The 16,110-nt window shown below is 46.1% G+C and overlaps 3 protein-coding genes across 6 annotated transcripts in view; all 3 read right to left on the bottom strand.

Moving 5' to 3' along the window:
* Window positions 1–1,431, bottom strand: part of LOC137415872 (E3 ubiquitin/ISG15 ligase TRIM25) — a 732,877-nt gene extending 731,446 nt beyond the window's left edge. Inside the window, exon 1 of one of the 3 annotated variants that reach the window (XM_078770220.1) lies at window positions 1,044–1,431. The gene's annotated coding sequence lies outside the window, so the exon portion shown is untranslated. The remainder of the gene's footprint in view (window positions 1–1,043) is intronic. The other 2 variants (XM_078770217.1, XM_078770219.1) reach the window with 2 other exon arrangements.
* LOC144889548 (uncharacterized) overlaps window positions 1–16,110 on the bottom strand; it is a 121,078-nt gene that overhangs the window by 85,877 nt on the left and 19,091 nt on the right. The gene's annotated exons all lie outside the window — the stretch shown is intronic.
* Window positions 438–1,752, bottom strand: LOC144889547 (uncharacterized). Its single transcript, XM_078770228.1, has 2 exons — window positions 1,570–1,752; window positions 438–1,431 (listed from the first exon to the last, which is right to left on the bottom strand). The coding sequence occupies exons 1-2, from the start codon at window positions 1,723–1,725 to the stop codon at window positions 583–585; spliced, it is 1,005 nt and encodes a 334-aa protein (XP_078626354.1). The 5' UTR covers window positions 1,726–1,752; the 3' UTR covers window positions 438–582.

The following is a 16,110-nucleotide window of genomic DNA, read 5'->3' as shown; positions in this document are numbered from 1 at the left end:
CCATTTCTTTGCACACTGAGAAAGAATATCTCTGGCCTGACCTGTTTTCCTGGAAGCCCACCAATGACTATATCGGCCTATTAGTCTAGTAGGAAGACTAGGTCCCCCTGCACCCCCCGGAGATATACTTCTAATCAGTGTTTCTAGATTGGAAAAATGTGTAGAAAATGACTAGCTATGGCCCCAAGCTGAAAAAATGTCCCACATACCATTTTTATGCAAATTACTGCTGCCATTATCAAAAAAACGATTTTTGACATATCTCAGCCAATATTGCAGATAATTGAAAAATGAAGGTGTCTAGACCCATGTTTTGAAGGGCATAGATCATGATAGAACTATTCATAACATGATTACATGTGTCTATGGTATACTAGTATGCTAATTAGTGCTTTATTTACAAAATAATCACAGTTTTACGAAATAATAGACTCATATTAAGGTCCGTCTACACAGACGTTAACACAAAGTTTTATTTTTCTAAATATTACAACTGTCAAAATAGTCCTAGCACTCAATGTGACCACTCTTCTCTTGCTTGTTTTAGATAAACATCATTAGCATTAGTGATTCTACACTGAGTCAGTCATCATCATTTTCATCGAAATCGTCAGAGTCAAACTCTTCTTCTCCTTCCTCTTCCTCCTCCTCTTCGTGCTCTCCTGTGTTCAGAAGATCCACCAGTGAGGTTGGTAGGATGGGACCACTGGACCACATTGGTTTCAACAGTCCTTCATCAGTCCTTATCCATCCTTGCTCCTCATAAGGTTTTGGCTTTTCGATGATAGGTTGATCGGCTCTTTTGTACAATGCTACGCGGTGGTTCACACGCTGGATGTGCGGCTTCAGGGCAGACTGGCATGGAGGAAGGCGAGCCAGATCAACCTTGGACTTGGATGTGAGGGTCTTGTCCTCTCCCACCATTTTTCGTAGCAGCTTGGCACGGACAATGTCCACTGATGACTCGCGACTCTGGCCGTACATCACACAGGTGAATTTTTCTAACTGCCTCTCCACCTCAGGGTTGGCATCCCAGTTGTCACCCAGTTCACCGAATGCCCTGTGAAACCTGGGATTCTTCTCCAGCTTTTTCAAGGGCCCGACTTTTCCCTTCCCTTTGAAGGCACTGGTGCAGTCTTCTCCGCTGAACACATAGTACCCCAGGAGAGTGGCACAGTAGTCCTCTCCCAGGGATTCTGCCAGCTCAGAGACGTTGACAAGTTGGCGATGCTTCCCTGACCCTGTATCCAGGTACACCGTCAGCTTGATGTTGTGGGCATGGTGGAGCAGGATCAGGAGGATGTCTGTGTCCGGTGTTCTGACTACAGCGTTCTTGTATCCGATGGTAGCAGCATGATGGAGGTACAGAACCACCCTGGTATCAGTCTCTTCCTGGTTGCTGTAGATCGTGGGGAGTTCACGTACCTCGACCTGAAACACAAAAAGGCACCGCATTTCAATCACCAGTCACTGCCAGTTTCAGATCTAGACAAACATCACAGGTAATCACCTTTTTTTCAGGAAAAATTACAAATTGAATCGCCATTCACGAAGGGCTTTCAATTTTACCTTGCCATTCGTTGAGGCAAGTTGGTGGGCCTTCCCCTCCACGATCAGCACAGCCATCTCTGTTCTCTCCAGCCTGGTAGCTGCCTCTTGTCCACTCCACACTTTCAGAAGAAGCTGGCACATCTGCTTTTTGTTGTCGTCATTTGCAAGGAACATTTTGAAGTCATATGGCTTCCTGGTTGCTGGTCCAGCCAGAATGATCTTCTCTGAGCTGCCCCGCCTCAGCCGGTGGGAGAGTTTTTGGTGTGTCGACCTTCAGGCTACGCTGTTGTGACCTATTGATGGTAGGTAGCATTCGGTCCTTGCTGCTCTCGAACCCGGGCTTGACCTCCTGCACCATGATTCCTCCAGCACTGTTTACAATGTTGCTGCCGTGCACACTGGTAGTGGTTTTATTCAAGTTGTCCCACTCACAGTGGAATACAAGGTTGCCCTCTCCTGTCACAATTTGTGGTGTACGATAAGTTGAGACTTCATCCAGGACCTTGGCGAGAGCAGTTTCCAACTCCAAGGCGAAATCGTAGCTCTCAGAGTGTCCAAGCCTGTGTAGTATTGTGGTGCGCTGTTTGCTTCGGAACAGGTGCCTTACAGTCACACAGAGGAGAATGTGCTTTGGTAACTTCCATTTTCCATCTGACACTGCACGGCACAGATCTTGTCCAATGGAGAAGACCAGACGCTTCACCTTTTCTGTCTCGATGCCCTCCTTGCCAGTCATTAGCACGCTGAGAAAGCGGACAAGGTCTGGAGGTAGGATGTCTTCAGGATTGAGCTCCATGTCTTCAGCTGTTGGTGGCCATGGTTGGTCTTTACACTCTCTGAAAGCCTGTAGAATACCCTGGCGAAGTTGGAGGGCAACATTTTGGTTCTTGTTTGTGCTTCCGAGTGTGAATGCTCGTGCGAGAGCATTGGAAACTGTTATGTTTGAGCTGTGCACAAGCCAGAAAGAAATGACATCACATTTGTCATGATCAACCTTCGTGAAGTGGATATGCTCCTTGATTGGGTCATTCTGTAGGCGTTTCAGTAGTTTCTCTGACCGATAATTTGAGTTCTCATATCCATTCAGTTTCAGTTCCTCGACATAGAGCAAGCGCAAGGAAGAAAGCTGTAGAACTTTATTCTGCTGGATGACCTGGGTTTGAATGTGTTCCAGTACTGAGTTGAATGCCTTTTCATGGGCGGCTGACATGCAAGCCTGCTCCTTTGGTGCTTCGGCTCTGTGAATCGCACGCTCATAGTTGTAGAATGCTGTGCGGAAAGCTTTAAAACATGACGGATGGTGTTTGGCCTCACATGCAAAGAGGTCTTTGTTTTTCACCTTTCGATGGAGTCGATAGAGACCCATTTTCTCAGCCCGTGTTTCGATTTGCTCCCATGCATTTTCTTTGTTTTTAAAGGATGGGAAGGTTGTAGGCCTCTCAGTATTGCGATGAGCATCTTTGGTCTCAACTTTCTCACAAAATATACACTCTGGCGGGAAGATGGGTTCAGCAGAACCTCCTGGTTTACGAGGAGAGTGATGCCATGATGAGGTTGATGGCCCTGGTTCTGTATCATCTCCCAGACGATGAAAGTGGCGGACAAAGTGCTTATAACACTTGCTGTGATATCCTACTCTTTCTAGGTCATCAGGAAGAGTTGCCGGGATCTGATCACATACTGATTGCATACGACATGGGGAGTCATGCGGTTGGTTGAGACGTCTATCCCGGATCTTTTGAAGCAGTTGCAGTTTTTCTGAAGCAGATCCTTTAATTTTACGGAGGGGCGTGAAATCCCCATGATCAGACATGGATGGTACATGAAGGATGCATGTAGGAGGAGAGCTTTGGGCTGCAGGTTCTACACTCCGTTTTCTTTTGGGCATGCTTGCTGTCGATGTCTACCATCACTGTTAAATGACAAATAAGAAATCACGAATGATGTTAAAAGTGCCTGTGAAAGGAGGCTCTGAGTTTTCAGTGAGGTAACAGAGGTTCTGAGTCATGTTCTACACTAGGGTACTTTTTAGCTGACTAAACCATGTTTAGTGGCATCAAAAGTGCTAATAGCTAAAACATCTAAATTCTTCCACACTAACGTTAGCTATCTAGGCCAATGAAACATTGTGCTAAGTTACTGTAGCTAGCTCAGCTGTCGTGCCTCTTTCTGGTTCAATTCATATACAGAAGTCAACAGATATGTCTCATGTTTGGCATTAACAAAAGTTTAAGTTACACCGACATTAGGAACATACTGTACATAGATGAGGCTAGCTTTAACGTTAGCTAACATGGTGCTAGCTGGCTCAGCTGTTATTCTGCCTGTTTATGATTTCATGCAGAAACTGAAGTCAAGAGTGTGAGTAACATTATAGTTAGCATCTTACCTGGCTAGATTGGAGGATGAATACCAAGAACAACACACAGATGGAATGGAAGACTGAACTTTCAACTCAGGTATTCAATAACATCAACGTTACCAATTGATACGAGCGCGCGACATTACCAATTGATACGAGCGCGCGAGCGCGCATGTTACATGGATGGAAATGTAAAATGGCAGCTATAGCAGCACTAATTTGGATCTCTAGTCTGTCATTTCTGCACTGTGATTGGATAACATAAAAAAATATGTTTGGGAGTTAACAGCAGGAGTTGGTAGATTTTACGTGGGCTGGGTGAGAAACCTTTAAATAAGCAAGTGAAAATCTCTCGCAATACAAAGTCAATGGTGGGAAGAAAAGTTGAGTGGTACCAATGTTACTGCCAATGTCCCGCCCCTATGCAAGACTCAGGAGCATCTTGTTGACATTTAACCTTGAAAATACCTGGGTTTAGACCCCTTATGTACCATGTTAAGTTATCTGCAGTATTAACGTATCCTTATCATTTGTAAAACTGATTATTTTGTAATTACAGCATTAATATGCATACTAGTATACCATAGACACATGTAATCATGTTATGAATAGTTCTATCATGATCTATGCCCTTCAAAACATGGGTCTAGACACCTTCATTTTTCAATTATCTGCAATATTGGCTGAGATATGTCAAAAATCGTTTTTTTGATAATGGCAGCAGTAATTTGCATAAAAATGGTATGTGGGACATTTTTTCAGCTTGGGGCCATAGCTAGTAATTTTCTACACATTTTTTCCAATCTAGAAACACTGATTAGAAGTATATCTCCGGGGGGTGCAGGGGGACCTAGTCTTCCTACTAGACTATATGCAGACGATGTTTGCGTCATTATAAAAAACCACCAAGACATTGTTGCTCTTGTAAAGTCCTTAGGAACCTTTTTCATGGCTTCATCTCTGAAGGTTAATTGGACGAAAAGCAAAGCTCTTTGGGTGCCATACCTTAATAGCTGCCTACCTGTCTCAACACATCTGCCTGCTCTTCCAGAAAACTTGGAGTGGAAAACAGATGGTGTTGATTACCTTGGTGTGTCCCTGGGCTCTACACAATTTGAGAAAAGGAATTGGGAAGGTGTGACCGGAGAAATAGACAGGAGGCTGAACCTGTGGAAAAGAGCCCTACCGCACCTCTCATTTAAGGGCCGAGTCTTAGTGGCAAACAACTTGGTTGCTGCAACGTTGTGGCATCGCTTTATTTGCCTGCAACCACCAGAAGTGTTGCTGGACAGGATACAGGCCAAACTTGTGGACTTTTTTTGGGGAGGCCATCATTGGCTGCGGCCAAGTGTAATATGCCTTACTTCATCAGAAGGTGGTCAGAGCCTTGTTCACGTGAGATCCCGTCTCATGGCTTTTCGCCTGTGCTCCATTCAACGCCTCCTATTTGGTGAAAACCTGCCAAACCATGCCTTGGCTTGCCATATTTTACAGCAGGCGGGTAGACTCGGCTATGGTCTCGAAGTATTCCTGACTCACCTCAAGTACGTGAATACATCAACGCTCCCCATATTTTACCAGAGCCTTCTCAGTGCCTGGGAAAGACTTTCTGTGAGCCGTAAAGCAGACACCTACTCCCCAGGGATGTTTGAGGTTGAACCCCTGTTCTTCAATCCTCTCTTCCCTGATGTTCTCAAGAGTCGTCATTTGTGCCAATGCTTTATCGAGGCAGGCATAAACAAAGTATGGCACCTTCGGCCAAACTCCGGTGTCGGGTGGAGGAATGTGGAGGAAATTTCAACCTTGACGGCGATTCGGTCCAAGAGGACAATTGGAACGATTTTGAGGAAAGTTGTTCAAAAACGTCATCAGCTACAGAAACTTTGGACTTGGAATACTTTTGGACACCCCAACGAGTCCCCGTTTCCGAAACTGATTTTTGCCTGCTTTCCCAACGAACTTCCACCTGTAAGCACAGGGACAAGTGTATTACATGCTGAGAGCAGCAAGAGCCTGTATAGGTGGTGGTTATCTCAAGTTCTTGGTATTTCTCCGCTAAATGGAGTAGCACGATGGAAGAGGCTACTCCCTGCCGGGCCCCCCAATGAACCTGTATGGGAATCAATGTATAGCAAGCTGATCAACAAAAGAACAGGTGATCTTCAGTGGCGCCTTGCCCACGGGATCATCCCATGTAATACATATGTATGGAATTTTGCCCCAATATCTGCATGTTGACCCTTTTGTTCTGTAAATGAGGATGTTTTTCATTTTTTCATTGGCTGTGAAAGACTTTTTCCTTTATTTGAATGGTTAGACTTTGTGTCTTTCAAAATGAATTTCAGATTTACTTTTCGATCCTTTATTTTTGGGCTCAAAAAGAGACGGCAACACAACAAGGACTATGAACTGTTGTGCTTTTTTGTAGCTACAGCAAAGCTTGCCACTTACCTGTCCAGAAAGGAGAAGCGGAATGGTAAGCCCATTCATCAGTGCAAGGTCATGACGTTTTTCAACGCACTGTGTGCTGCAAGGCTAAAACATGAGTTTGAGTTTTCCAAGAGCATGGGCGAAATTGATGGATTTGTGGAAAAATGGTGTTTGAAAAGTGTCTGTGAAGTCCGCCAAAACGAGTTGGTATTATTTTTCTCACGATTGTTCATAATTTCTACAATTCATAATAGTGCTGCAGAGGATTGCACTTGTTTTCCGTAAAAGTTGAACTGATCAACGCATATATCTGTATTGTTTCCTCGCTTCATCGTTTTCTCTTGTTTTTGCCTTTGTTGATTTTATACACTGTACATCCATGCACTTTATATTTTTGGAATAAAAGGACGTCAAAAGTCAAAAGTCTCTCTCTCTCTCTCTCTCTCTCTCTCTCTCTCTCTCTCTCTCTCTCTCTCTCGGCAGCCATGCATGTGTGGTGAGGTGTGAGCTGCTCCAACCTTTGATCTTTCTACCCCCCCCCCCCCCCTTGCTCGTTGTCTTTCTTATTTTCTGTTCTTCCACTTTTCTTCTTATCCTCACGTTGTCTACTCTCTGTCTGCCCCCACCACCCCAGTTCAACAACTCGCTGCTGCAACTCCTCATCCTACCCGTTCTGCCCTCCCTCTGCCCGCTCCCCCCCACACCCCTCCCTTCCTTCCCCCCCACACCCCTCCCTTCCTTCCCCCCCCCACACCCCTCCCTTCCCCCCTCCCCACACCCCTCCCTTCCCCCCTCCCCACACCCCTCCCTTCCCCCCTATTACATCCCTCGCATGTGTTGCTGTCTCGATTCTTTCTCTTCTAGCTTTTTCTACTTTTTCCTCTGAGATACAGAGAGAGAGAGAGCCCACACCTTTCGGTGAGGTCGACGGGTGAGTCGTATTCCTATCGACACTCTAAGGAGTTGCGACGGGTTTTCGCCCCTTTCCTCATTAAGAGGTGTGTTTTTGCCGCGTTCGTTTTCTCGTGTTGGTACATGCCGAGTGGCGTTTTCTTTGCGGTTTTTTCCCCCTTGCTTTACAGAAAACTGCACCCGACCACTCCCCTTTTTCCCCCGACCCCTTCCTTTTCCCCCGACCCCAACTCGGCTTAGCCCGGGTAATTTGAATTAGTAAAATGTCGACACGTTCCCCGTATGCGGCTTTCGAAGCTCTCACACGGAAGCATGGCGTGGTGTGCGTTCCTCCCGATGAGGTTAGTGTGGAACACATTGTTATTGCTATTGGAAATATCATTGGGATGGAAAAGTCCGTGCAGCGTCACGGATGAATAAACGTATCGTTGTTTTTTTAGCCGAGGAAAGCCTCGTGCATGAGGTTGTCGCGGCTGGTCTGTCCACAGCAATGGACATTTCGTCTTAGTTTCCCCACTCGATACCCCAGCTGTCAAAATACTCCTATCCAACGTCCCCCCGTTTGTAAGAAATGAGTCGCTGTTAGCGGAACTATCGCGCTATGGTACAGTCGTGTCCCAGATCAAGATGCTGCTGCTGGGCTGTCGGAGTGAACAGGCGAAGCACGTCATGTCTTTCCAACGCCAGGCATACATTGTACTTCCCACATCCAACGTGGACAAAGTATTAAACGTGGTAATTAAATTCCGTATAAAAGATCACGACTACCAAGTATATGCGTCAACCGAGACATTAAAATGCTTCACTTGTGGAAAGTTCGGACATTTAAAACGTTTCTGTCCCCGAACTGCACCCTCTGTGATCGAGCAGACAGGCTCTCTGGACAATACTGTGCCCCCTCTACCTCTCAACACTGACGGACAAACTACCCCAACTACTGTCCCAGACCCCCCACTACCTCCCAACACTGACGGACAAACTACCCCAACTACTGTCTCAGACCCCCCACTACCTCCCAACACTGATGGTCAAACTCCCCCAACTACACTCTAAGGAGTCACTTACTGCTTCTGCCCCAACTACAACTAGTCACTTACTGCCCCAACTACACTCTAAGGAGTCCCCCAACTACACTCTAATGGTCACTCTACTCTGGACATGCTGCTTCTGCTTTCTCAACAATGGATGGAGGTCCTCAACGCCAAACAGGAAATTAGAGCTGTCTCCCTTGACATTTCACGTGCCTTCGATACGGTCTGGCACCCTGCTCTGCTCTCCAAACTCTCCTCCTTTGGTATCCATGGAAATCTCCACGCATGGCTGGCGGACTTCCTCTCTGGTTGTAGTCAACGTGTGGCCCTGAATGGGTTTCTCTCATCTCCTCTTCCTGTTCAGGCTGGAGTTCCCCAAGGTAGTGTTCTGGGCCCTGTGCTTTTTCTGGTCTTCATCAATGATCTCTCTGACTCTCTTGAAAATCCTCTCTATCTCTTTGCGGACGACTCTACTCTCTGTCGCTCCATTCCTCATCCCTCAGATCGGCAGTCTGCAGCCTCCTCACTCTCTGCAGACCTGGATAAAATCACAGACTGGTCAAACAAGTGGAACATGTCTTTCAATCCTGACAAATCTCACACTCTTACGATGTCTCTCCGAAAGGACCGACTGGACAACCCTCCCATCTACTTTCTCAACAATCCTCTCCAAGAAGTTCTGTCGCTCAAGCTTTTGGGTCTCACTATCTGCCATGATCTTTCTTGGGAAAACCACATTTCCAAGCTGGCCTCCAAAGCCAGTCGCCGACTGGGCATCCTCCGTCGTGCGAAGTCCTTCCTTGGCACACCTGAGCTCCTCACCACATACAAGGCTTTCATCCGCAGCTCAATGGAATACTGTTCCCCCCTCTGGGCTGGTGCTCCTGCCTCACACCTTGCTCGGCTTCACGCTGTTGAGGCCAAAGCTTTCAGAATCATTGGAATCTCCTGCGATGTAGTCAACGCCGAGGGCCTTTCACTCACTCACCGCAGGCAGGTTGGTGGTCTTTCTGTCTTCTACCGACTCCTCTCCGGCCTTGCTCCCCCAGCTCTCTCTGTGCTCTGTCCCCCCAATATTCCTTCAGGTCGCACAAGATCTGCCTGCAACCCTCTTATGGTTAAACTGCCAAAGTCTAGGCTCTCTGCTCACCTTCACTCTTTCATTCCCCTTTTCTCCCGCCTCTGGAACAAACTCCCCCACTCCCTTCAATCCCACTCCTCCCTCCAGGTCTTTAAAACAGCTGTTCACCACCATCTCTTATCTTCCCCCATCGAAAACCTTGATCTTTTCTACCCCCGGTAATTCACCCCAGAGTCCTTGCAGTGTTCATATGTTTTAATCCTCTCCCACCTCCCCCCAAGTCCTCCCGATGTCCCTGCTCTCAAATGTTGTGTTTGTGTCCTTCCCCCTCTTCCCCCTCTCTTTTGTGTCCTTCCCCCTCTCTCCCCATCTTGTCTGCCGCTCCCCTTGTTTTTTGTGTTTTGTGTGTCGGTTTGTCTTTTTGTGTGATTCATGTTAGCTCTTTCACGAGCCTCGATCTTGTATACAAAAAAAAACAAAAAAAAACAAACAAGCGAATCCAACGTCTTACCAGCCCAAATATTGAAATTCCTCAACCACACTTTTAGAAAGAGACACGTAGACATTAAAGATCACTTTTCTAACCTGCACGGGTTTATTGATACGGCAAGAAACATCATCCGCCGGCCTAGCGACCACCATTTCACAGAAGCCCAATGTAGCAGGCTGAAAAAGTACATTGTGAGAGCAAAAGATGAACAAAAAAAAAGAGATTTGGAAGCTTAAATATAAATGGTGGCACGAGTCAGCTGCGCAAACTCCAAGTGGTGAACCTTGCACTACAGAAAACATTAGACGTACTTTTCTTACAGGAAACCCACACTACGCCAGCATCCCATGCAGAATGGAACCGGATGATGAAAACGACCATTTAGTGATTCCAATTCCCGAACTGCGGGAGTGGCTTTTCTTTTGAATCCCCATTTCCATCCATCAAAACTTTCCTTTAAAAACATAATCCCAGGGCACCTAGCCTCCCTAGAATTTGTTATTAATAACACAAATTTTACTTTGTTGAACGTTTATGCCCCTTCAAATAGCACTGAGCGGCAACGCTTCTATGCTAGATTAGGGCCTTATATGAGGCAAATAGACCTGCACAGGTGTATTGTAATGGCAGGTGACTTTAACTGCACTCTACAACCAAACCTAGATAGGAACGGTGCGGAACCCCATCCCGGACCAGCTAAATTATTAGCAGAGATAATAAGGGATTTTAAGCTTCAGGATCTTTGGCGGCAACAAAATCCCACGACGCATCAATTTACCTGGAGCAAGATCACAAACAACCAAGTATCCCTAGCTAGGCTCGACCGGATCTATATAAATTCACCATTTTTTAATCTCTCCCCCACCACTGGAATTTTGCCTTCTGGTTTTTCAGATCACCATTTAATTACTGTGAATTACCATTCACATCTGTCCTTGAAGCGCCATTCTTTCTGGAAGGTTAATGTCACCATCTTAGAAAACCCCTCCTTTAGGGCTGCTTTCAAAGACGTATGGTCTGTTCTATTAAATCAAAAACACCAGTTTACAGATCAGCGTTTGTGGTGGGACAACATAAAGGCCCAATGTAGAGGATTTTGTCAACAATTTTGTTTCCTAAGAACACAAGAGGAACGTAGAACAAAGGCTACCTTAGAAAAGGAAATTCTACAAATTCAAACAAATTTAAAAACTCACTCTTCTCCCCAACAAGAACTGAGACTGAAAGAAAAGAAAGCTTTCCTTAATACAATAATTGAGAACCAAACCCAAGGGGCATTAAAAAGATTACGGTTTCAGCAGCTCAATCTTTTGGACACGCCAACCCGATACTTCTTTGATTTTGAATCGAAGGCTCCTCACCCCCAAATTACTGCTCTAAAATGCCCTGACAATTCTGTCATCACTCACCCTGAAGGAATCAAGAGGGAAGCTAGACTCTTTTTCTCCAACCTTTACAAAACAAAAGAAGTTGACCTAAATGGTGTCTCTCACTTATTTGACGGTGTTTCCACCTTAACCCCAGAGCAAAGGCAGAGCCTGGAGAAACCACTCACACTTGAGGAACTCTCCATCGCATAAAAGAGCCTTGTTAAAGGAAAATCACCTGGCATTGACGGTCTACCGTCAGAATTTTTCGAATCTTTCTGGGACCTAATTGGCCCTGAACTGCTATCAGTCTTCCAGGAAAGCTTCGAAAAGAAGGAACTCCCGCTGAGCTGCAGAAGAGCAGTACTTACCTTGCTTCCAAAGAAAGGCGACCCTTTACTCATCTCCCAGTGGAGGCCAATATCACTACTATGTACTGATTACAAGATCTTTTCCAAAGCTATTGCCTTACGTTTTTCACCCTTCCTAAAGAACATTGTAGACATGGACCAAACTTATTGTGTTCCTGGTCGTAATATCCATGACAGTATTTCTGTTATTCGCGATTTGATTGATGTTTGTGATATTCATCATGAAAGTGTTGGCCTTGTTTTCCTAGATCAGGAGAAGGCTTTTGATTACGTTTCGCATGAATACTTGTCCGAAGTCTTAAATCGATTTGGTTTTGGACCCTTTATTTTATCATGTATACATATGTGTTACTCAAACGTATCTGCTCTGCTAAACATAAATAATGAGCTTGTGCCCCCCTTTTGTATTAAAAGAGGTGTTAGGCAGGGCTTCCCACTGTCAGGTGCTTTGTACACCCTTTCCCTTGAACCCCTCTTAAACACGCTTCGAAAGTCTTTGACTGGTTTCACTGTGAGAGGTTTAAACCACACTATAAAGACTATTGCCTACGCTGATGATATATGTGTGTGTATCAAAAACTCTGATGATATTGCTAAGATGATGCATGCTTTAGCACTTTTTAACAGAGCCTCGTCAGCAAAAATCAATTGGAAAAAGACTGAGGCACTGTTGCTCGAATCCCCTTCCCACCCCCCATTCTCCCCACCCCCCCCCCTTCACCCCCGCTTCTCTCCGCAAATATTGCTTGGAGAAGAGATGGGATCAAGTTTTTGGGAGTTTTTCTAGGTCCTGGAGATTTCATCAGGCATAACTGGGAAGGTTTGCCTGAACGCATTGAACTGCTTTTAATAAAATGGAAAGGCCTACTCTGCCAATTGTCTTACCGTGGCAGAGTATTGGTCATAAACAACCTGGTTACCTCCATTCTGTGGCACAAGGTCTTGGCTCTGCAACCACCTGCTGGGTTAATCGATGGAATACAGAAGAGCGTCACTCATTTCTTCTGGTCTGGAATGCATTGGCTACGACCGGAGAGATTAAATTTGCCGATACCTGAGGGTGGTCAAGGACTTGTCAATGTAAAATGCCGAATCATGGCTTTTCGTCTACGCACGATATGGTCCATTTTGCACGAGCCTGTTGTGCTTTGGAGGCAACTTGCATGCTGCATTTTGGGTCATTTTGAGAATTTCGGTCATGCTAAGGAGCTTTTCCTAATGGACTTGACAATGTTTGATCTCTCTTCAATCCCCTCTTTCTACCGAAGTTTGTTAAATGCATGGCAAGCTCTCAAAAGCCATCGGGATCATACTACGTATGAGAGATCCATGTTCTTCAACGAGCCACTGTTTTGCAACTCACTTTTTGAAGGTTTTGGAAGCAGCAGGGCCTTCATTCAAAAGTTTGTGGCTGCATCAATAACCAAAGTGTGCCACCTTAGAGACAATGCAAATGACAAGTGGCTAAGTGTTGCTGCTATTGCCTTGGCGACTGGCGTCAGATCATCTCGCCAACTAGACAGATGTCTAAGGGTGGTGCTTCGTGCCTACGGTACCTCCCAACCTTGGTTGGTTCGTCCTGTACCTCCCTCTGAGCCGAGCCTCTCTCCTTTCCCCAACCTTCTTTTGTCGGCCTCTGAAAACTTGGAGCCAATAAATTTTGGCCGTTCCTTTTCCTCTTCCAGTGGTAACCGCAAAACCTTATATTTCCAATGTTTAAAAGCTCTTTTCCCCTCCTTGTCTGCCCCAGCACCTTGCAAGTGGTCTGCAGTCCTGCCACACACTCCTCCTTTCTCCCCTAACTGGGGATGGTATTATAAAAATCCTGTGCCAAAACATGCTGGTGATCTCCAATGGAGAATCGCACATTGGATAATACCCACAAACTCTCTCATTCACCGCTTTTCACAAGCGACAAGTGATCAGTGTCCCTTTTGTGGACAGAGAGAAACCTTGGCTCATGCGTATATTCAATGCAGTCGTTTAACTCCTCTCTTTGTTTTCTTGAAAGTGCTATTTGCACGTCTTTCCATTGATTTCAATTTTCCAATGTTTATTTTAGGGCCAAGTGGCCCCTTAAACATCCAAGCAATAATTCTTGCAAACTTCTTCATCTCCCAAGCAAAATTGGCAATTTACAAAACCAGAAAATCAAAGATAAAGAATGACTTGTACAGTACAGATACTGTAGCAATGCTCAGAGCTTTTTGCGAGAGCCGGATAAAACTTGATTTTTTACTGTTATTCGCTTTCCAGCCAACTTGAACTTTTTGAAAGAATGTGGTGTGTAAAGGATTTTTGTGAAATATCTGAGGATCATTTGGTGCTTTCTCTCTAGTCTTTATTAAATATCCTTCTGTGTTTTTTTGGTAGCTTAACGGTTTGTTGGTTTTGACTTCCCCGATGGTAAAATTGCATGTAACTGTTTTGTTTATTTTGTTTTGACTGTAAAAAATCTTCATTTTATACTTTTGTAATAAAAGGACATAAAAGTCAAGTCTCTCTCTCTCTCTCTCTCTCTCTCGCCCCCTGCTGGCCGTCTGTTGTTGGGCGTGGCAAGATGGCGTGTGCTCGTGTTTGTGTGTTGTAGCTCCTGGCTCGTGTTGTTTTCGTCCTCTCCCCACCTCCCTTTTTACCTTTCCCTTTCCTTTGTTTTTTTCCTTTTGTACTTTTGTCGTGTCTGTTGACCTTTTTCCTCCCTTCCTGCTTCGTTACCACCTGTCCCTCTTTTTCCCCTCCTTCGAGACAGAGAGAGGGAGAGCCAGCACGGTGAGGGTTTGTTTAAACCACGTTGTTTCCTAACGTGGTTTAAACCGTGCTTTCGTTTTTAGTTATTTAATATATTTTTTTTCTATTCTTTTTTTAGGATTATACAAATCTATTTGCTTTCACTTCGTTTCTCCTTTGACGATATGGCTAATAGGAGTAGCCAAAGGCCTGCCGATCGTGTTACCGATGAGGGTTTATCACGTAAGCACGGGCTGTGCCTTGTCCCGCCGGAGGGAGTTGAAATGGATGACATTTTGCTCGCGATTGGGGATTTGATCGACGTGAGTAACATTCGTGCCACGTCTCGTATGAATCACAAAATTGTGGTATTTGTTTCGCAAATAAGTCTGGCCGATATTGTTGTGCAGAATGGTTTGACCTTGGGAAACGATCTGTTTGTTCCTGTGTCGTCGATGGACACGCCGGCAGTGAAAGTCATTCTGAGTGTAGCGGTTCCCGCTGAATGTACACAATCGCCTTGCACCTGCCAGGACGCGGCCAGGGCGCGATCGCCATGCCGGGCTCGTCCGGACGGGCCCAGACGCGCCTCTCCTGGGCATGCCCGGACTCGCTGTTCCCGGGCATGCCCGAACCTCCCGGGCACGCCCTGTCTCGTCTTTCCCGGGCATGCCCGCTCTCGCCTTTCCAGGGCTCGCCCAGAACGCCCGGGCACGCCCAGCCTCGACTTGCCAGGCCGCGTCCAGGACGCCCGGGCATGTCCAGACTCGACTTTCCAGGACTCGCCCTTGACACCCGGGCATGCCCGGTCTCGGTTTTCCCGGGCAAACGCCCGGGCATAAATGTGTATATATATTGCTGCCCGATAAACGGGCTTTTCAGAATACCTGAGCTGTTTTGTTTCAATAAAGCAACTCGGACGAATTCCGTCTTTGGTCGCGTCAATTCTTTCGACTCGCGTTGGAGCGCAGCTCCTTCATGAGCAATGTTCCGCCTTTTCTAGGAAGAGGAAATCCTGCACAAGCTAGGTGAGTTTGGCACTGTCGTCTCTCGAATCATTAGGGTTCCTCTACGTACGAGAAACGGCAGGTTGAAGCACGTACAATCGTTTAGACGTTTTTGTTTTGTTGTTTTAAAAGACGCAGCAAAACAGTTGAACACCTCCCACACCTTTAAAGTAGGCGAACATGATTATAGGATTTTCATGGCGACCGAGACCTTGATCTGCTATGGATGTGGAGCACACGGACACACTAAGCAGTATTGCCCAGACGCCAAGAAGACGTACGCCACAGCAGCTGGGTCGGCCCCCCTTGTGACTGATGCAGTGCCCCCCGTTCATGAGCCTGGTGGAGTACAGACATCCACACCAGAAGACCAGGGGTGTGGCAAGTGGTGGCGGTGTTGCTGAGGTTAGTGCAGCAGGGGAGCACCCAGTCGATGTGGACAAGAGGCTGCATCCTCAAGATAATATGGTTTTTGAGGAGAGTATTGATGAAAGGCACCGAGGCTAAGAGGAACCTAAAACGTACCTTTTTGAGCGCCGAGGTGGAAGACAAAGGTAGCAAAGTGATACTCGTACAAACAAACAGTATCTCAGACTATCTTGATGATTCTCGGCAAGCTGGGCAGGGTGGTGACGAAACAGAGGAGAGTAGGACTTCACCCCTCGCTCTTGTTGAAGAAAATCAATGCACCAGTATTGGTTGTGATGATGGCACCATTGTCCCTTGTGACAACGAGCAGTCCCAGGGCCTGAGTGACAACGGTTGTTGCTCACATCCGGTT

The sequence above is a fragment of the Myxine glutinosa genome, chromosome 1 (genome assembly GCF_964187855.1).
Source record: "Myxine glutinosa chromosome 1, kmMyxGlut1.1, whole genome shotgun sequence".
NCBI classification, from domain to species: Eukaryota; Metazoa; Chordata; class Myxini; order Myxiniformes; family Myxinidae; genus Myxine; species Myxine glutinosa.
This window is presented reverse-complemented; position numbering and strand designations above follow the sequence as displayed.

Coding starts and splice junctions, on each gene's coding strand:
- LOC144889547 (XM_078770228.1), bottom strand. CDS start 1,725: ATGTTCCTTGCAAATGACGACAACAAAAAGCAGATGTGCCAGCTTCTT. Junction 1,432..1,569: donor TTGCCTCAACGAATGGCAAG/GTAAAATTGAAA, acceptor TTTGTGTTTCAG/GTCGAGGTACGTGAACTCCC.